Source organism: Equus quagga, chromosome 13 (assembly GCF_021613505.1).
Source record: "Equus quagga isolate Etosha38 chromosome 13, UCLA_HA_Equagga_1.0, whole genome shotgun sequence".
Taxonomy (NCBI): Eukaryota; Metazoa; Chordata; class Mammalia; order Perissodactyla; family Equidae; genus Equus; species Equus quagga.
The window spans coordinates 50,392,607-50,415,349 of NC_060279.1; the positions used below are offsets into that span (position 1 = coordinate 50,392,607).

Below are 22,743 nucleotides of genomic sequence, written 5' to 3' on the forward strand. Positions count from 1 at the left end.
GTGTTCTCTTGATGAATTGACTTCTTTATCATTATGAAATGACTCTTTACCTCTTACTGTATTCTTTGCTCTGAAACCCATTTTGTCTGGTATCAATATAGTAACTTAAACTTTCCTTTGGTTAGTGCTACTGTGGTAAATATTTTTCCATCCTTTTACATTTTTTATCTTTTTTTTATTGTGATAAAATATGTGTAACATAAAACTTACTATTTTAACCATTTTTAAGTGTATGGTTTTATGGCGTTAAGTACATTGCCATTGTTGTGTCTGTCCTTTTGCTTTTAACTTATTTGTTTCTCTATATTTGGAGTCAATTTCCTATAGGCAGCATATAGTTTAATATTGATTTTAAAAATTTAATCTGACAGTCTCTTCCTTTTCATTGAGTTGTTTAGACTACTTACATTTAATGTGCTTATTTATATGGCTGGATTTAATCCTGCCGTTTACTGTCTTCCCTTTGTTCTCTATTTCTGCCTTTTTTCTTGATTTTTCATGATTCCATTTTATTTCCCTTGTTGGCTTATTGCCTATAACCATTTGTTATTATTTTATGATTGTTTTAGGGTTTCTAATATCCATCTTTATCTTAATAGAGTCTTCCTTGAAGTAGTACTATTGCATTTCACATATAGTTTTAAATCTTGCAACACTGTGCTTCTGTTTCTTTTCGACCATTGTGCTGCTGTTGTTACACATTTCATTTCTGCGCATATTATAAACCCCAGAATGTGCTATTCTTTTTGCTTTAAATAGTTATTAATCTTTTATAAAGATTTAAATAGTAAAGAATAAAGTCTTTTGTATTTCCAATGTAGTTCCTATTTCTGATGCTTTTCATTCCTTTCTGTAGATTTCTATCTTGTATTGTTTTCTTTCTACCTGATGAGCTTCCTTTATCATTTCTTACAGTGAAGCACTGCTGATGTTGAATTATTTCTCCTTCTCTGTATCTGAAAAAGTGTTTATTTCACCTTTGCTTTTGAAGGATATTTGGGCTTGGTATAGAAACCTAGTTTGACAGATTTTTTTTTCTTAGTTCATTGAAAAAGTTTCTTCACTGTCATCTGGCTAACGTTCTTTCAGCAGGATATTTTGTTTTATGATTTGTTCCTGTGTACATACTATTTCTCTTTCTCTGACTGCTTTTAAGATTTTTTCGTTTTCACTGATTTTAAGTAATTTGCTTGTATTGTGCCTTAGTGTTATTTCCTCATGCTTTTTGTGCATAGGTTTCTTAGAACATCTTAAATCTGTGGCTTCATAGTTTTAATCAAATTTGGAAAATTTGTGGTCAGTAGTTTTTCTTTCTTCCATTCTCTCTCCTCTTCTTTGATGACTCTAATTACATGTATTAAACTGCTTAAAGCCATCCCACATCTCACTGATACTCTTCATTTTTTTCACTTGTGTTTCCCTTTGGGCAATTTCCATTGCTGTGTGTTCACTCTGCTTTTCTTCTGTGATAGCTAATCTGCTTTGAATTCTGTCCAGTATATATTTCCATCTCAGACATTGTAGTTTTCCTGTCTAGAAGCCTGATTTAATTTTGTTTATTTCTTCTGTTTCTCTACTTACCATATTTAGTCTCTCCGCAGCTTTTTGAACTTGTGAACTAGTTATGTCACTGTTTATGATGTATTTGTCTGCTAATTCTGTCATCTGTGCCATTTTGGGACCAGTGTCGATTTATCGATTTTTCTCTTCATTGTCAGTCATATTATTTTGCCTTGTAGTTGCCTCTTGTTTTACTTGCTTTGTCATTTTTGGTTGGAAACAGTTTTCTCCTTTCAGTCTTGCCTGTAAGCTTTGTTTGGAAGGAACAGAGCAGCATTCTGGGGCTAATTTTTACCACCATGGAGGCAAAATCCTCCTGAGAATCCTTCCTGATGTTTTGTGGATTATGAGTTTTCTGACTCTGGCTGGGTTTTTGATCAGTTACAGCATAGGCTCCCATTATTGGAAACTGAACAAGAAATGCTAAATAGATTTACAAGAAAAATCTTGAAAGCACTGTAGATTTCCCAAAGCAGCCAGGACTTGAGGGTCCAAAACAGTGATTATGAGCATTGGTTTTAAATTTTAAAAATAGGGTTGATTTTAATTAAAATTACTTAAAACTTTTGTGTTTGTATATTCTTTTTAAGTTAAAAATTGAGCAATTCTTGAAAGATAAAAGTTCTCTTGCCTCAAAGTTGCCATGGTGGAATGTAGTGGAAATGTCCTTGTACTTGGGAAATGAGAAGACGAATTGTGATGCTCTCATGACCAGCGGTGTAATCTCTTGCCAGTCACTTTATATCTCTGGATAGGCCTTAGTTTCTTTATCTGTTCTAAAATTTTACAATAATTTTTACTTTTATCACCAGTATAGTCAATTGATGCATTTTATATACATATATATATATATATATATATATATATATATAAACTTTTGTGGAGAGTTTTTATGTTTCTGTTGTAGTTCACCTGGGCAAATTAATATCTGAATTTCTCATGTATTTATTTATTTATTTATATTTATATATTTATTTATTTATAAAAGAAGTATTTATACTTCTTTTAGCATTACTCTACGGCATAAAGCGTAATTTGATGGGTTACACATAGGTTCTTTCATAGATCATTCATAACCAGTAAATAAAAGCATGCTTTTCCAGAAATGAGTAGGCAACAATAACAACAAATGGTTGCCAAAGTGTCTTGAAGGTTTTTTTATGTGCTCGCCACTGTTCTTAGATTTCTATATGTGTTACTTCATTTACACCTCACGGGGGATAAGAAACTAGTCCCAAATCACGTATCTAGACTGGTAGGACTGGCCTTAGAACTAACAGCATCCCTTTTTTAGCATGTGCTTTGTTATACAGACCCCTCCCTCTATTTGAATACTGTTTCCCTAATATCTGCATAGTGTAGAGTATATGATTAATTTCATTTCTTCTTGACAACACCCTGTGAAACACTGTTTTACAGATGAGTAAACTGAGGTTTGGAGAGGTTGATTGAGGTGTGGTACCAAATCTAGGAAGTGATAAGAGTCTGGACTCAAATTCTGCTCTTGCCTCCAAATTCTGTTTATTTTTACCATGCCGTGTTTTTAGTGAGTGCAGGAAAGCAAATGCTGAGTTTGTTAAAATACTTTTTCTTTTCATTTAGAACAATTATGTCATATGTACATATGAAGTATTTATTTATACTCCTTTTGGCCTAGCTGCTTCTCGTTCATCTTTCTGGTGTTAATTTTATTGTCTCCCTCACTCATGCCCGGCTTAAGGACTAGGTCAATTTTCTTACTTAGTATTTGAAATCCTCAGAAGATCAGGGGATTATTTTTACAACAGTCATAAGCCTTTATTTGTGATTGCATTTTTAAAAGACTTTGACAACAAAATTAAATTTTTATTGAATCTGACAAAATATGATGCATAGTTTAAAAAGTATTATGTGGAAAATGAAAAACATAAAGCATAAGAGTTGTTAGCAGCACAATCTGACAAAGCTATGGGACCGAAAATAGACTTCATTTGTAGGTGAGATACAAGGTCACATTAAGACTCATAATCCAGTTAATCTTTTTATGTAATCACTGTAAGATTCTCAAACCATCTTTCCTTGACAAGATCTGCAAGCTCAGATACAGCTTAACTTTTCACATCGAGCCCGAGGCTTTGGGTTCAAGTTTCTGAAGTCCACCTTCTTAAAAACTTCTTAAAACCTTTATAGTTTTGAGTTGTACTGTGTTTTCCTTAAGGTCTTGTGTCCGTTTCTATTACTCTCTTGAGCTCTGGAAATGGGAGGAGCCCTCACGGAGGGGCCTTCATCTGCTCCTCCCGCCCGCTGGGAGAGCCAAGGCTGTGCACTCTTCCTAGATTTCTGTGTGGCATCTGTGAGCAGCTCGATGTATCTGACACCAGTGTGACAGCAAAGAAGCGCGTGAGCAGAGCAGGGTGCCGCAGGGCCCGGCCGTGAAGGTTTATCTGTACGTCAGGCCACGGAGCAGCAGTTAGCCGGATCTGACAGTCAAACAGGAACGAGTCTGCCTTGCTCCAGAGTGCATTTTAATGTTGGATGTGTTTACCGACTGGTTGGCATTTGACACAAAGAAATTGTCAGACCTGTTTTTTTTTTTCCCTCTTCACTCTTTCGTGTGCTAGTCTGTGATAGTTTCCCAAATAAATACTTTACTGTACATCTCAAAAGTATGCACTTTTTAAAACAAAGCCAAAAGTCATGTCATCTTCATATTTATACTGAATTCCGTGTTAAGAATTGATAGATAATATGTTTGAGTTGATAATAGGTAGTAGTTGAATAGGCAGTATGTTTACATAGTTCAAAAAGCAAAACAAATAAATGGACTATTTTGACTAGCCCCACCCCCAGTGCCCTTCTAGTCATTTCCTGCCTCTGCCCCTGACATAACCCCTTTGAGAGTTTGTCACATATCCTCTGTGTTTCTGTATGCAAATACGAGCAAATGTTCTGTCCCTTGCCTTTTACTTCCTGGAGAGCTTTTTATTTTGCTAACAGGGAGCTTGCCTGTTTTCTTCCGTGTGGCACTGTGTTTCATTGAGTGGATGGACCCTAGTTTGTGTAAACGCCCTCTGTGGATGGACACTGGGGATTGTTTCTAATCTTTTTGTTTGGTTGAGATGTAATTCACATACCATAAAATTTGCCCTTTTAAAGTGTACAATTAAGTAGTTTTTAGTATGTTTCCAAGCTTTTGTTCTACAGATAGTGATCCAGTGAGTAAACCTTTGCATACATTCTTCTGAACAGGGTATAAATATATCCATAGAAAAAATCCTTAGAAGTAGGCCTTCTGGGTCAAACGGGACATGCATTTGCATCTTGATGGGAATTGTCAGTTGTCCGCCATCTGTATTGTATTGTTTTGTACTCCTGAGCACGAGAGGACTTTTTTCTCCATAGTCACCCCCAGAGTGACTCTGCCGTTTTTAAAGCAATCTTAATTTTAAGAATGTGTCATGTTCATGAACTACCAATTTAATCTAACATTGATTCCTGATTGATTTCACCAAGATAAATAAGACCAAAAGTTTTTTTAAGGTAATAAGCTCCTTATACACAGATTAGCTTTATAGATTCTCCCAAAGAGATCTTAAGGTGGAGCCATTTCAAGATTTGAGGTATCGTGTGCATTTGAATTATTCAAGGCTTTTAAAGATGGGTTAATTTTTTGGGTATTTAAATATCTGTCTATAAAAAGGACTGGTAAAAGAGTCATAGGAAAATGCAGGCTTTCCTGAGCTTGAAGTGGAAATTGAGGTATAGATTTTGATTAAATTTGTGATGGAGTGCATAAATATGCAAGTATGTTCGTGGAAATATCCTTAGTTCTTTCTATGTCCTAATGATGAAAACAGATAAACCGTTTAACCAGTGATTTATCTAAATGAATGGCTTGTGTTGGTATTATAGGTCCTGTGTAAGGGAAAACTGTTCATAGTTTAATCGGTAAACCAGTCCTATCATTACAAATGAGAAAATAGCTATAGTCAAAGCAGAAAACTTTAATTAAATGAAGACATTAGAATTTTGCATAAGAGTAAAGTTTAATTTTTTCCTTCCTTAGGTCAACTGGTTGCTAAATTTCTATTCCCTTTTTCCTTTATTCACTTTGGAAAATTATACAGAAGATACAGAAAGGATTTGAGTTCTGCTCAAAAGGGTGTTTGCTCTGGCCTGCTCTGTGATGGGTTTGTGAGAGAAGGCTGCTTTCCTGGGGTGGGGGAGGATGCTACTCAGGGCCACCGTGTCTGATTGAGCAGGTTGTTCACTGCACAGAAACAGTGCCCATTGGAGCACGTTGGGGCTCAAATCCAGTTATGATCACCCAGCCATGTCCTATGGAATGGGGCTGCATCGACTCAGAGCAAGGCACACCATTTTCTAATTCTTAGAAAGGTCCCTTAGTGGCTGACAACAGCCTGATGATCCATTTTTATTTGAAAATAAGATGTTTCTGCCTTTCCTCTTTTTTTTCTTTCAGAAAATTTCTATAGTATATAAATGTATACTATACAGAAAATTTCTATCGTATATAAATAATTTGCATACACACATATATGGCATTTAGATGTCATGGACACACACACACACACACACACACACACACCCCTCCCCCAACACCCCATGTATGCTTGAATGTAAGGTCAGATATTCTTTGGGAAAAATCCCTCAGAAGGGGAGGGTGTCACTGTGTATGTATTTGACTCCTTATAAAGTACTTTATAATTTGGGGTCCTCTCTTAGTTACTTTGTTTGAAGAGCAAGGTACTACTTGGCGAGACTAGTATCCTGAAATGGTCTCAGACACTGCTAGCTGTGGATGCTTAAAAAACCTCCTTCTTAAAATTTGAAAAGAAGCAAAGATGCTCAACACAGATTTAGTAATTATTCTAGAGATGAAAGATCACTTTAAAAAAGTAATACGTAGGTGGATATGATCTCAAATAAATGTTTACAGGATGAATAAATATTCCAAATCTCCTGACATTATGCTAAGGGATACTTTGGCTTGGTTTGGTATTTCCAGTGATCGTATCATAGGAGGAGTCAGAAACTGCTGTGTCTCGAGCAGATCTACAGATGGGAAGATTGGCTGGCAAGCCGAATCGGATGACTGAAAAGGCGACTCTAGTGATGAAAAAGGCCCTGATTTAAAGACGCATGTCAAGAGTGAATCAAATTGTCCCATGAAATGTGACAGTGAATAAAATCATTATTTCTAAATTAGTGCCTTATACAATGTGTAACTTGAATGTGTGTAATTAAATTAATACTTTTTATAATTTGCATTTGACTAATTTCTATCTCTAAAAGTTTATACATTGAAGTTGGCTAAATTTTTTTGGGTAGTCTCTATTGGAAAAATAAGGGATTCTCTTATATTTTGGGTCACTTTATATTCAGTCACCTATAATAATTATTATTTTTAAACAGAAACTGAGGCTCCTTGAAGAGCTTGAAGACACTTGGCTCCCCTATCTGACCCCCAAAGATGACGAATTCGATCAGCAGGTAAGGCCTCTTAATGTTTTCATCAATTTGTGGTGATTTGTTCTGATCTACCTGATTTTACCTATGAAGCCACTGTGGTCTGGAGAGGGTACATGGGAGGAGAAATGGTCTGATTTGGTCCTCCAGTGGGTCCTCATTACCCGGAGAAGGGATAAATTCCTCACAACCTGCTTTCTGCTGTGGACTTCGTGCTTTAGCAAAGTGTACTGATTCTTCTTCCCCAGACATTCCATGCTCTTCCCTTCTTCCTTGCTTCTGCTCATTCTGTTTCTTCTGCATAGAATAGCCTTCTGCCCCTTATCTTGTTGCCAGATGGCTACTTCCTCAAGACGTCCTTTAAACATCGCCACTTTGTGAGAGTTTCCTCAACTTATCTATAGGTAGGCTTGAGTGCACTCTGCTCTGTGCTGCTTGTACCTTATAAATTGCTCTCTTGTACCTATCACATTATATTGCATTTAGGGGATTCTGTGTCTCTCTGCCTGAATTCTTCAGCCCTCTTTCAAATTACAAGTGACAAAAACCCCAACAAACTCATTGTGGCAAAAAAGGGAATATATTAACTTACTTAAATGTCTAGGAGTACATAGCTGAACCAGCTTCACAAAAGATGTCATCTGACCACTGTTTTTCTCTTTCTTGGCTTGGCTTTCCTCTGTGTGACTTCATGCTGGATACGCTCTCACCTGCTAGCACAGGAGGACTCTGACAGCCTGAGGAGTATGTGGTCTTAGGCACGTGGGCTCTTAGAAGAAGGTGGTGATTTCTCTTTCCCTGGTTCTATCTGATTCCTCCAGGCGTGATCTTGTTGACCTGGTTAGAGTCCTGTGCCTGTCCCTGAACCAGTCATTGTGCTCCAGGGCATGAGATGCTTCTGTTTGCCTGGCCTGGTTCATGAACCTAGCAGAGTGGGAATATGACCACCCCCACTCCCACTGCGTGGACTGTGAGTCAGAGACGGATGGTTTTCCCAAAGGAGAATTAGAGTCCTTTTCCCAAAGGAGTGGAAGGCATGCAAGGCAAGCAACAATAGTACACTTTGACCTATCCTTTCCTACTAAAATGTAAGCCCTTGGAGTATGAGAATTGGGCCACGTCATCTTTGTTTCTCCTGCGCCTAACATGTGGTTGTATATAGCTGATTCTCAGTAATCATGGGAGGAAGAGAGGAAAGAAGATTCTAGATTACCCATCTAGAATCCAGGTCTCTGACTTCCAGTTCACTGTCAGTTCCAGGACATTGTCTGTCATCTCCATTCTCATTAGATCTTCACTATCTTTCCCATCATCAGCCCTTTTATGGGTTGTTCTAGTTTTCCTCTTTGCCTCTCATTCTTAATCCTCAAAGCTGCGGTATGTTTTCTAACCAACACATACATCTGAGCGTGTCAACGCCCTTCTTCAAATCCCGCAGCGGTTGTTCATTGCCTGGCTCCTGCATTTCCATCCTCACCTCCCTCACTCTTAGACCTTTTTCCCGGACTGGACTTTTGCAGGACCTCATACCAGCTATGTGCTTTCATGTTTGGGGCCTTCTTGCTACATCCTCTGCTCATGTGCCGCCTCCCTTCCTTGGTGAACTCCTCTGTTACCTGACCTGTTAGTAACAGCTCCTGTGCCGTCTCCTGTAGGCCGCTTCCCTGACACCTCTGCTCCCTCTTGTGTGCACCTGTAGTACTTTATGTGTACCTTTGTTATCTTAGTTTATTGTAATGTTTCATACGCTGTTCTCCCTTACCCTCTGTCCTTTTTACAGTGCCTGGCTCCTAGTAGGTGTGTAAGGAATTTCCTTGAATGGACGAATGAATTAATGTGTGCATTAGCTAGTTTAAGAAGCAAGTAATAAAATAATGATTAACATGATTTGCATTTTGCTTTTACGTACGTACACTCCTCCCCAGGGCATCTGGAAAGACTCGCAGGAAGTATATAGAACTGTTATATGCCAGAGGTGGTAGGGTTTTCTCTCCTTTGAGCTTTCCTAGTTTTCCAAATTATCTTAAATGAACATGTTTTCTTTTGTAATCAGGAAAACAATAATTTTAAAAAGTACCCTTAAAACGGGTAAACCCACAAAGTGCAATCAGTTCTTAAATCCTTACTAATATTTTTGTAGATAGAAGCCTTCTGGTACATGATTACACACATTGTGTAAAGCAGCTGCCAAGCCGTTTGAGCTTTTGTGTGGTGAGAGTAGTACATGAAGAATTAAACACAGAGGTTATCAGCCACTGCGCTCCGAGCAGCCGCACACTGGGGATAAAAGGAAACTCAAGGGCAAACAGAACGACTATCAAGGTTCTCTTTTATCTTCCAAGACGCACAGCAAACCCGATACCAATATCTAATCACTTTAAGTGCACCTTATAATAAGGCTGAGTGCTTCAACAAAACCTTAGTAAAGTCAATCTCTGCTCTTCAAAGATGAAGTGAAAATGCTTTTTAATGACATGAATAAATAGAAAGTTCAGCCCTGACATTGGGTCCCTTAAATAGGCCCTAGCCACAGGAATGCCAATCCAGCTGCCAGTCATAAAAACAAGACTTTTTTGTAGCTTCCACATTGGATCTGTTTGTTGACCTTTTGCCAGGGACTGCCCGTTTGCCAGGGCCCATGAACCATGTTTTTTTGGGTTTTTTTTTTTTTAGGAAGATTAGCCCTGAGCTAACATCTGCTGCCAGTCCTCCTCTTTTTGCTGAGGAAGACTGGCCCTGAGCTAACAGTCGTGCCCATCTTCCTCTATGTTACATATGGGATGCCTGCCACAGCGTGGCTTGACAAGCAGTACATAGGTCACACCCGGGATCCAAACCGGCGAACCTCGGGCCGCTGAAGTGGAACGTGCGAGCTTAACCGCTACACCACCGGGCCTGCCCCCACCGTGCTCCGTGTTTTATGAGCACCCTCACATTTAATCCTCACGGCAGCCTCATTCATTCATTCCACAGGTAGATGTTCCGCAACTGCTCTTCTTCAGCCTTGAGGTGCTTGAGGCAGGCTTTATCATTCCTCTTTTAGAAACCGGGAGACTAAGGTGGTCACGTTTCTGAGTGGCAGAGCTGGAGTTCAGGCCCGTATTTATCTGACTGCAGAGCCATGCTCTTTCCACTGTACTGTACGCCTGCCAGTATGCAGGCTCACATTCAAAACACCTGCAGACAGGTTTCTTGGTTTCTGATAAGACCATAGAGGAAACAAACACAACAACAAACTCAAAGCAGAAAAGCCGAGAGAACCTCTGTTGGTTCACCACAGAGCACAAGGGAATGAGGATTACACAGAAAACAACTCTGGCCTCCAGATCCACGAATGCCACCCCTCTTACCTAGAGAAAATGCTGCTCTCCTCGGTATTCCCCACTGCTTTCAATTCTTGTGTGCTTTCCATGTGCCAGGTTGTTCTGGCACGTTCTCAGTGCCTCACACATATTTGCTCAATTAAATCTTACCACAACCCTCTGGGGCATGTTTTTTTAAAATTCCGTTTTAGAGAGGAGGAAACTGAGGCACAGAGAGGTTTAAAACTTTGTTCAAGATTTATAAGCAAGAAGTGTCAAGATCAAGGTTTGAGCAAAGGCTGTCTGGCTCCTGGGTCTGACTGTGAAATACCGTCCCACTGTGTTTCTTGGTGCTTCTGGGACTCCGGTGCTTCTGTCCCGCTGATCCCAAACCTCGTGTCTCGATCGCTGCTGTCCCTTGTGCCCTCCAGTGCTCCAGTTCCAACTGCCCACTGCGCGGCCCCACCTGGGAGTCTTGTGGGCACATCTAACTCAGCAGGATGCGTGTGAATTTATTACTCACTTAATGAAACAAATGCATTTGGCTCGCCCACTCTGTGCCAGGTAATGTTTTTGGCATTAGAGATGGAGTTGTGAAACGGACAACAGATTCCTGCCTTCTTTGAGCTTATTTCTTGTGAGGTGGGTGGAGGAGAAAGGAGTAGAAATTGAAAAAAAAATAACTGAAAAATAAACATCGCAAGGGAAAACTGGTGTGGAGATAAACAAAGCAGATACAGGGGATGGGAAATACCACGCTAAGTGGGGGCTTGCAAATAGGGTGGTTACAGAAGGCCTTCTTGTGGTGACATTTGAACAAAGACCTTATGGAGGCATAGGAGCAAGCCATGTAGATACTTATGGAAGAATGTTCCGGACATAGGGCACAGCAGAGCCTCTAAGAGATGTTTGAGGAAGAGCACTGGAGCCTAACATATTTGGAGCGATGTGAGAGAGTTGGGCGAGTAGAAGGAGATGAGATCAGAGAGCAGTAGCCCGACTCTACAGGGCCTTGCTGTCTGTGAGAACACTGGCCGTGACTCTGGGGGAGATGAGGCGACATGAGAGGGATTGGAGCACAGGTGCGACAGGATATGACTTACATTTTGGTAAGGATCTGTTTTACGTGGAACCTGCTGTCCATTCTCCTCTCTAGTGGCATCCCCCTTGTCCTCCTCTTCAAATTAGAAACCCTGCTATCCTCAGCTTCTCCCCACGGCTGCCATCCTTCGTTCAGCCGCTGGGCCCTGGCCATCCTGCCTCTTCAGAATCTCTCAGATTGTTTCTTCTTTTTCAGTTCCACCAACACACTCTCAGTTGAGACCCTCATTTATCACCTTCCACCAACACGGTTTTAACATTCTCCTAATTGGTGTTCCTTATGCCCTCTCCAGTGCCATACGAATTGTGTCCCTATAAATATGTCTGGCTTGTCACTCCTTGTTTTATAATTTTTGCTGGGTCTCTCTTGCCTCTCAGGTAGAGTTCAGACTCCTCAGCATATCCTATAAAGTCATTGACTGTGTGACCCCAAACTGCCTCTCTGGTCTGATCTCCACCCATTGCCTAACACGCTGTCCAACCTTCAACTCGTGTCGTACAGAGTTTCTTGCTGCACCCTGGCTCCTCTGTGCCCTTCCGTCCTTCCGTGCCTTTGTGCCTATTATGCCCTGGTCTGGAGTACCCTCCTCCCCCCTTTCTGTCAGGTGGGCATGTACTCACCCTTAAAGACATTGCTTAAATCCAACCTCTTCTGTGAAGATACCAGGAAATCCCACTTGTTTTGCCTTCAGAATATGTTAAAAATCTGACCATTTCTCATTACCTCTGCTGTGAACACTATGGCCAAAGCTGCCATCATCTCTTTCTAACAGGGTTGTAATAGCCTCCGAACTTTTCCTGCCCCGCCCCAGGCCGTTTTCGGACAGCATCTGTAGTAGTGCTCTTTTTAAAACAAATCAGCTCGTACACTGTCTTGCTCAGAGCCCTCGGACAGCTTCCCGTCTTGTTCAGAGTAAAAGCCTAGGCCCGTACATTCACCTACAAAGCACAAGATCTGGTTCCTGACCTGGTTCCTGACCAATTCTCTCCCCTTATTTCCCGATTTTCTCATTTTCTCCCCGCCCCCTCCTCTTCCCGCTCTGGCCTTCCTGCTCTTCCTAGAATAAACCAAGCACACTCCTCCCCGAGGCCTTTGCACTTAATGTTCCCTCAGCCTGGAACTCTCTTTCCCCAGGTGTCTGCAGGGCTGCCATCCTCATTTCTTGCATTCCTCTGCTCAGTCGTCATCTTATCAGAGAGGCCGTCTCTGACCATCCCGTGCAGAGTAGCAACCTTCACCTCTCCCACTCCTATCCTGCTTACTTGGATTTATTTCTCTCCATAGCACTTAGCACAGTCTAAAATACTATATATTCTACTAAGTAAATAAGTAAATAATAAATAAGGAAAATACTATATATATGATGAGCTATATATACACTATATACTTATATACTATATATATAAATATGAGCTCCCGGAGAGCGTGTAAAGTTTTGGTCTCTCTGTATTCCCAACACCTCGTGGTTTGCAAATAGTATGTGCTGGATAAATATGTATTCAATAAATGAGAATTTCCAGATTTCCTTCCTAATTATTTCTTCCCTGCTCTGTAGTAGTATATTCATACTTCTATTATGATAAATTCTTCTCTAACTATTGGTTTATATTTCTGTGTATACGGTTAAGACTGTGAGATGCTATAAAACAGAACCTAACTAGTTTTTGTTGTATTTATGGCACTTTGTGCAGTGTCTGGTACATAGTGGATATTCAGTAAATTTTAAATTAAAAAAACTGAACTATTGAATGAACGAATGAACAGGCATCTTTGGGTCACTTTGTAGCATACCACATGTCATCACAAGACTGCTTGTGATAGCTGTAGCAAGGCCTAAGCAGTGATTTAGAAGAGCGCTTCCTTTGGAAGACAGCTCAGCATCATGCAGCTGGAAGCTGGGCCAAATAAGTTTCTAGCCCATTTGTCTTGGGACATAAGCTTTTCTTTTTTTTTTTTTTTGAGGAAGATTAGCCCTGGGCTAACATCTGCCGCCCATCCTCCTCTGTTTGCTGAGGAAGACTGGCCCTGAGCTAACATCCATGCCCATCTTCCTCCACTTTATAGTTGGGACACCTACCACAGCATGGCTTGCCGAGCAGTGCCATATCTGCACCCAGGATCCGAACGGGTGAACCCCGGGCCCCCGAAGCAGAACATGCGCACTTAACTGCTGCGCCACCGGGCCAGCCCCAGGACATAAGCTTTTTGTAATAAAAGTTATGTAGAAAATATTATGACCAATATAGTGCACATTTCTATAGAGTGCAAAATATAAAATGTTACCAGCAAGATCTATGAACAGCCAGATTAGAAGTATACTCCCATGAATCAGAGTATCCTAACACTATTAAGTGAGGGGCATTTCCTAAGTCACGAAGATTTTCAATTTTATTTAGCTGTATTGAAGGTTGAGTTCCAGTGGGCTTCATGTAGGTGAACTTTCACCTCCTGTAAACTTCTCTCTTATTCATTTAACACCAGTTCTGACTTCTCAGTATGATGAAATTCTTTCAGAAGCATCCCTTGATATGAGAAGAGGTAGAATTTTTATATAATGGTTTAAAATAGGTAGAAAAGAAAGCCTATTCTCCAGAGAACCTAGCATTCCACATCTTTCAGCCATTGATAAGGGCCTGGCATGTTGGCAACTTATATCAAAAATACCCTTCCAAATGCTTATTAAACTATGTAATCGTCATTTATGTCAGATTCTTTTGTAGATCTCAAGAAATATATTCTGTGACCAGACAACTATTAATATAATTGCATGACTGTACCCTCCCTGGAAAAACTTTAATGAGTTTAAACGAAAAAATTCTAACCTATTTGAAGATCTGCCAGCAGCTGTTCCACGTTATTGTGTGATGTCTGATGTTCCACACGTACCTGTCCACAATGGAGAGTGCACTTACTTGTTTGAAAGACTGAATTAATAGTAAAGTATTTAACGTTCCCTTCTTTTCTCGAGTAACTTGTTCTCTTTAGAGAAAAATTTAACAAACACTACATGACACTTTGATGTGTCAGGCACTAATGTAAGCACTTTATAAATAATAGGAGAGTGTGTGGAGGTTTGGGGATTTTCTCTCTTGCGTTTTCTTGAAATAGTGACAAAATTAGCCAATTTTTATTGGCTAATTATTTAAATTAGCCAATTATTATTATTTCTGTTCATTTGTGTATTCATTGAACAACATTTCAAATCAGATTTAAATAGTACCAGAAGTTATATTGAAAATTTTTGAAAATTCAGGGTCATCAAAAAGAATTTGCCGGGGGCCAGCCCCGTGGCTGAGTGGTTAAGTTTGCACACTCCGCTTCGGTGGCCCAGGGTTTCGCCAGTTTGGATCCTGGGCGAGGACATGGCATCGCTCATCAGGCCATGTTGGGGCAGCATTCCACATGCCACAACTAGAAGGACCCACAACTAGAATATACAACTATGTACTGGGGGGATTTGGGGAGAAAAAGCAAAAAAAAGAAGAAGAAGATTGACAACAGATGTTAGCTCAGGAACTAATCTTTTTTTTTTTTTTATTTTTTTTTAAAGATTTTATTTTTTTCCTTTTTCTCCCCAAAGCCCCCAGTACATAGTTGTATATTCTTCGTTGTGGGTTCTTCTAGTTGTGGCATGTGGGACGCTGCCTCAGCGTGGTTTGATGAGCAGTGCCATGTCCGCGCCCAGGATTCGAACCAACGAAACACTGGGCCGCCTGCAGCGGAGCGCGCGAACTTAACCACTCGGCCACGGGGCCAGCCCCCTCAGGAACTAATCTTTAAAAAAAAAAAAAAAAAAAGAATCTCCTGGCAAATATAAAAAATATCATGAAATCAAAAATTTCAAAAATTTGAATACAACATCTGTTCCTTGAATTTTTCTGATTTAAAAGTATTTTACATTTACTTTGGAATATTTGAAAAATATGCAGATATCTAAGGAAGAAAATTAAAATTACACTGAAGTTCACTACCCAGAGATAACCACCATGAACTTTTGACCATATTTTTGCCAAATCTTTTTTTCTGTGAGTGTTTACAAATATACATTTTTTTCTTTTTATGAAACTAGGATTCTGTTATCTAAATATCTTGTTAACTAATTTCTTGTGTAACAACAGTTTGTTACTTAGATTTTTTCATAAAAAAATAAAAAATTCTTCTAAAATGTGTTACTTTAGTATTCCATCACATAGATGTACCATTTTCCCCTCTAATTCATCATTGGGCATTTTGGTAGTTTTTAGTTTTCAATTATTATAAATAACAGTATCATAAATATCCTTATAATCTTGGTATATTTCTCTAATTATTTCCCTGTGATAAATTCTTAGAATAAGTAGGTGAAAAGATATGCACATGTTTAGATTCTGATAGATTTTGTCCAATTGGCCTTAAGCAAGGTTGTAATAATTTGCATTCCTAATTACAGACTATCAGAATATTTGATTTTGTCTTCACCAAAATGTGTATTACTATGATAAAATTTTATTTTTTGCAAATATGATAGGGAAAACCAAATTAAATATAATTTAATACAAATTATCTTAATTTGTATTTTTCTGACTTTGGTGCAGTTAAATTTTTTTTTCTATGTTTAAGCACCATCTCTATTAATTTATGTGTGAATTTTTCTATTTATATATATGTATAGTTTTGTCTGTATATATATTTGTGTTTAAATTTGGAATGGTTCTTTATTAAGAATATTAAGTCTATTTCTGTCATATAGATTGCAAATATTTTTCTCCAGTTAGTGTTTGCCTTTTCATTTTATAATTCTTTTTATGCAAAAGTTTAAAATTGTGTATTAATATGATTCAAATATATCAGTCTTTCCTTTTAAAACACTTTATTGATGAGCTTTGTGTATGTCCAATTTATATACCATAAAATTCATCTTTTCAAATTGTACAATTCGTTAATTTTTGGTAAATTTGCAGAGTTGTGCAACCATCACCACAATAACTTTTGGACATTTCCAGCATCCCAGAAAGACCCCTCATGCCTCTTTGCAGTCAGTCTTCTCTCCCATCCCCTGCCCAGACATTCACTAATCTGCTTTCTATCTGTCTTAAAGCTTTTATTCTGTTGTTCTTATAAAGAAATCTTGGCACTTATATTTAAGCCAAGTGCCGGAGATATAATGGAGAATAAAATTGCTACCATCTCCTTCTTCTAGGAGATTTCAGTCTTGTAGGAGAGATTATTAAACAAAAATAGTTCAAATGAATATATAGTTAGAGATTGATGAGTGCTATGAAAGATAAGTAATGTGTGTGATGAATAATAATGGGGGATACCTATTTGAGAGCCGAAATTCAGGGAAGGTTTCTCTGAGAAAAGTGACCTGGAGGATGAAAAGGACCTGCCAGTAGAGGGTGGGGGAAAGAGCCTGGCTTGAAGGGGAAGTGGTGAAGTGCTGGGTCCGAGAGGCCTGTAGGAAAAGAAGCAGATGTGGTCGGAGGGCAAAGGGACATGAGATATCAGTGAAAAAAAATTTGTTTTTAATACTTTCCCATGTCATTATTATTGTTTCATTTTTAGAGTGCTGCTTTCATTTATTTTTTTAAAATTTTATTTGTTTTTTTATTGAGGTCATATTGGCTTATAACATTGTGTAAATTTCACGTTTACATTATTATATTTCAGCTTCTGTGTAGTCTGCATCCTGTTCACTACCAGTAGTCTAGTTTTTATCTGTCACCATACATGTGTGCCCCCTTATCCCTTTCACCCTCCTCCCACACTCTCCTCCTCTGGTAACCACTGTTCTCCTTATCTATGTGTTTGTTTATCTTCCACATATGAGTGAGATGATACAGTATTTGTCATTCTCTGACTTACTTCGCTTGGTATAATACCCTCAAGGTCCATCCATGTTGTCACAAATGGCATGATTTTCTCTTTTTTTTGTGGCTGACTAGTATTCCATTGTATATATGTACACCACATCTTCTTTATCCATTCATCCATTGACAGGCACTTGGGTTGCTTCCACATCTTGGCTGTTGTGAATAATGTCGCAATGTACAAAGGGACGCATAAATCTCTTTGAACTGTTAATTTCACATCCTTCAGATTACTGCCCAGTAGTGGGACAGCTGGATCATGTGGGATTTCTATTGTTAATTTTTTGAGAAGTCTCCATACTACTTTCCATAGTGGCTGCACCAGTTTACATTCCCAGCAGCAATGTTCCCTTTTCTCCACATCCTCTCCAACACTTGTTATTTCTTCTTTTCTTGATCATAACCATTCTGACAGGCGTGAGGTGATATCTCGTTGTTTTGATTTGCATTTCCCTGATAATTAGTGATGTTGAACATCTTTAATTCTTTGGCAATTAACCCCTTATTGGATATGTCATCTGCAAACATTTTTCTCCCACTTGAGGGTTATCTTTTCATACAATGCTGTTTTTAATGTCAGAGTGTTTACATGTGATACTCAAATGGTATGTGAGTTCCCAGGTCCTAAGAGTTCTGTGTCACTGTGTTAGGTATATCTTCTGGAGTCTCCAGCCCCGTATGTGTGGAGCAATAACAGCAGAATGGTATGTGTATGTATATATGCGTGTATTTTTTTCCAGTCCTCTTCCTCTCTCACTCCTCGAGGGAGTGTGTTCCAAAACAAAGTTCTTAGAGGTTATCTTATTGTTCTTTAAGATTTTATACTAAGGATTATTTGAAGAACACTGGAATTGTTAAGAAGGTGTAAAGACATTCTCTTCTTAAGCACTGCTGCTAGTTAGATATGCTTCAAGTATACTGAGGCCTCATGGAGCTCAGGGAATAGCCAGTTTAGTGACAACATTAGAGTTTGCTCATGGATCCAGAATGCTCTGTCTCTTGCTTACTAGATTACGTTGCTCTCTTCATGAGATATGTAAGCAGGAAGTATGATGTTTCTGTTTCTGTTTATACATGCCATTTATACATGCCATTTATTTATTATTTGTTTATACATGCCATCCCCACTTCATCCTCATTCTTTCCATCGTCAGCCTACTCTCATATGACTCTCATTCTCACCACTTTGCTGAAATTGCTCTTGTCATTGTCATCAGTGATTTCTGTGCTGCCAGGTCTAGTGGGTAATTTCTGTCCTCATGTCTCTTGGCCTCTCAGGGGCAGCTGACATAGTTGACTACTCTATCCTTCTTGCAACACTCCTGTCTTTTGGCTTCTGCAGTAGTACACTCCTGGTTTTCTAGCTGGTCTCCTTGGCTGAGCCTTCCTCTGTGACTCAGAAAGTGGCTTTGGGCTGCCTTCTGTATTCGTGCTGTTTCCCTAGGAGATCTCATTTCCAGGTCTTTAAAAATCAGCCGTGTACTGACAATTCCCACCTTGGTTTCCCTAGCCCCACTTTTCCCTCTGAGCTCTAGGTCTGTATATCCACTTGCCCCCTGGCTATTCCCGTCTGAAGATTTCATGGGCATCTTAATGGCTACAGCTTTGAAATGGAGCCCCTCCTTCCTTCTTATTCTTCCCCTACCATTCCTGTTTTATCCCAGTCTTCCTTGTTTAAAAAAATTGTAAATTGTTTATTCAGTTATTAAATCCAGAAATCTGGAAGTCGTGTATAACTTCCTTCCTTTCTTCATCCCTCACATCCAGTCCATAAGTGCATCCTTTTGCTCTGCCTATAAAATATGAATTTTATCTGCCCACTTATCTCTGTCTCTAACTCAGACCGTCATCACTTTTCTTCTCGACGGTTGTAATAGCACCTAATAGGATTCTTCACTTTTACATTTGCCTCTTTCCGACCCATGCCCAATATTTTAACTGAATGATTTTTATAAAATGTAAATCAAATGACTCGTCTCCCCTTGAAGTGCTCCAGTGCACCAGGAGTGAGATCTGGAGCCCTTTCTTTGACCTCCCAGGCTCAGTGTGATGCAGCCTCTGCCTTCCTCTTCATCCTCATCGCATTCACTCTGCCTTTAGCTCTTTGCTCTAGTAAAACTGGCCTTCTTTTGTCTCTAGAGTAGTCTGGTCTCCATCCTCAGTGCCTTTGTAATTTTTTGGTCCCTCTTTCTGGGAAGCTCTTTCCCTAGCTCGTCCACAGCTGGTGCCTTCTTCTGAAGATCTCAGTGTAAATGCCAGCTCCTTAGAGTCTTTCCTTCTCTAATGACAGATTTCCTATTGGTTTGTTTCTGTCCTAGTACTTAACACGATTTGGGATTGCTTCTCCATATTTATTTACCTGATTTGATAGAAAGCTCTGTGAGGGCAGGAAGCTTATCTCTGTCTAGTGTTTGGTAGGTGCTAGACATATGTTGAGTGAAAAAAAATGTGTAGAAGAATAAATCGTCTTGCCCTGTTTATCATATAAATGGTAATTATTGAATGAAGATATAGAAGGAATGTGTGTCAGAAATGGTGGGCAACACGGTGGCGCAGTGGTTAAGCACGCACGTTCTGCTTTGGCGGCCTGGGGTTCGCTGATTCGGATCCCAGGTACGGACATGGCACCGCCTGGCATGCCATACTGTGGCAGGTGTCCCACATATAAAGTAGAGGAAGATGGGCACGGATGTTAGCTCAGGGCCAGTCTTCCTCAGCAAAAAGGGGAGGATTGATGGCAGTAGATGTTAGCTCAGGGCTAACTTCCTCAAAAAAAAAAAATGGTGGGCAACACAATGCTAAGAAGGAACCGGTCAGATTAAACTTTATAGGGGTAAATGTAAAATCCTGTGCTTTGGTTAAAAAATGTCAGTTTCATATAGAATCAGGGAACTCTCGCTTGACACTACTTTGTATGTGCAGCCCTAGGAGCCAGAAGGGTAGCTGAGAAGATAATGCAGTCCTAAACCACATCAATAAATGCATGTACTTCTGCTTTAGAGGAGGGAATTATCTTATAGTACTCTCCTCCAGTGACACCAGTAGAATTATTCCAACTTTCTGAATTGCAGTGGAATACTCATTCATTCATTCAGCATTTACTGAGTACATTCTGGGCACTGGTATTATAGTTGTGAACAAAATTGTCATGGCTCTTGTGTTCACAGGACTTAGTGTGTAAGTCCCAGAAAGAACTCATTTCTCTTTTAGTGACAGTGTTGAAGCAGAAACTAGCTTGTCATTTATTGAGAGGCAGTGCAATCTCGATATTAAGAACTCATGCTCCTAGAGCCCGCCTCTGGAGCCCAGTGGCTTCGAATTCCAGCTCCAGTGTTTATCAGCTGTGTGGCTTTGGGCCCATTTTGAAAATTCTCTGTGCTTCAGTGTTCTCCTCTATAGATGGGAGATCCTAATAGTGCTACTACCTAAAGTTGTGAGAAGTAAGTGAGTTAATGTGTATAAATCGTTTAGAATAGTACACTGCGCTTAGTAAGCACTTCAAACTAGGTGTTAAGCAGTTAATTAATAAAATTGTGTTTTCTGGGAGGGCAAAGGCTGGAAGACAGACTGAGGGTGGGGACAGGTGGTCATACAGGGAGGCTGGTAGATCAAAGCCCAGATTATTATGACTGTTTTATTTACATTAAAGAGTTTTAATTGTTTGAGCTTGTGCTTGAAAACCTTGGCTGGGGAGTTGATGACGCTTGTTTTATTTAGTCTTCTGTTTTAGGCCAGAGAGATAAGAATCCTGTTTGGAAATACTACCTGATGGTTTTTTCTTCTCTTAGTGCTTGCAAAGAAACACACTTTTGGAAAGAATAAAATTATAGCTATTCATAACCACCTCTTTTTGCTTTGTTTTGTTTTAGTGGCAGCTGAAATATCCTAAGCTGATTCTCCGAGAAGCCAGCAGCGTCCCCGAGGAGCTCCACAAGGAGGTTCAGGAAGCCTTTTTCGCACTGCACAAGCACGGCTGCTTATTTCGGGACCTGGTTAGGATCCAAGGCAAAGATCTGCTCACTCCAGTGTCTCGCATCCTCATTGGTAACCCAGGCTGCACCTACAAGTACCTGAACACCAGGCTCTTCACGGTGCCCTGGCCAGTGAAGGGTTCTAATGCCAAATACAACGAGGCTGAAATAGCTGCTGCTTGTCAGAGCTTCCTCAAGCTCAATGACTACCTGCAGACAGAGACCATCCAGGCTTTGGAAGAACTCGCTGCCAAAGACAAAGCTAATATCGATGCCGTGCCAGTGTGCATAGGGCCAGATTTCCCCAGGCTTGGTATGGGGTCATCCTTTGATGGACAAGATGAAATGGACATTAAGAACAGAGCAGCATACAACGTAACTTTGTTGAATTTCATGGATCCTCAGAAAATGCCATACCTGAAAGAGGAGCCTTACTTTGGCATGGGGAAAATGGCGGTGAGCTGGCATCACGATGAAAATCTGGTGGAAAGGTCAGCGGTGGCAGTGTACAGTTATAGCTGTGAAGGTACAGTCTGCTCTGTGAAGAAGCAGTCCTGAATGTAGCATCACCGGAGCCGTGTAGGCTCTGGAGACTTACGTGCGTGTGTGTGTGTTTGTGTATTTGTGTGTATCTACATAGGTATCATGTGGTATCTAAACAGGTATCATGTTTTAGGCTTGCACACCCATATCTCTGCAGAATATACCTCTTTCTCATCCAGCTGTGCTATCTAGCTCTTTGTTAGATTGTACTCAGATAGACTGTTTTCGTGTTTAAGCACTACTGTCGTTTTGTCTTTCCCATGCCCAGGAGAGCAGCATCTTGGTTTCATACAGCCAACTGCCTTTCTCTAAAGCTCTGAGTAGATCGTACAGTTGCTATAATTAACTTGCTGATAAAGGGCCAGGAAAGCAAAAACCTGTCAAATCTTTCCAGGTTCCCACAGGTGCGCATTTCCAGCCTTGCCAAAATATTTCATTATGGTTGACATCGCTGTCTTGATGGGAGTGATTTGTCAAATATGGATTTGTTCTCGGCCTCATACAGTTTTGACTACTGTCCTTCCTTGCCAGAAGCAGTTGAGGTGGGTTTTGTAAGCAGACAGTTCTCTATTTTCAGGAAACCCTCCAGCTCCCTGCCCCGCCCCCCTACCCCCCATCGGATCTGCAGTTTGAGACCTAATAGGAATGCTGTGGCAACCTCATTCTTGCAGTTTCTGAAATCTGGTCCCCTTGGAACAGAGATCATAGACTATCTTTTTTGTGGTCTGCCAGCTTTTCCTTCTTTTTTCTTCAGTTTCTGTGTGTTTAGGACAGAACAGGATTCTTTTTCAGAACAGGATTGTAAAAAATGTAGTTGAACGTCTTGAGGGCAGTGTGACCATTGCTGACTTTCTTCTTTGCCTGATAATTTGATAAAGAAATACAAGACAAAGTGTTAGCTCTTTCACCTCTTTAACCCTTCTACTTGTTTATGAAAGATGTGTGGG

At 39.9% G+C, this 22,743-nt stretch overlaps 1 protein-coding gene across 10 annotated transcripts in view; it reads left to right on the top strand.

Moving 5' to 3' along the window:
* The window catches only part of FTO (FTO alpha-ketoglutarate dependent dioxygenase), a 352,285-nt gene that overhangs the window by 84,186 nt on the left and 245,356 nt on the right, over nt 1-22,743 (top strand). For all 10 annotated transcript variants that reach the window (XM_046682388.1, XM_046682389.1, XM_046682396.1 and 7 more), the window contains exons 2-3: nt 6,976-7,053; nt 21,152-21,779. In XM_046682388.1, the coding sequence (XP_046538344.1) occupies nt 6,976-7,053; nt 21,152-21,779 (706 nt within the window). The remainder of the gene's footprint in view (nt 1-6,975; nt 7,054-21,151; nt 21,780-22,743) is intronic.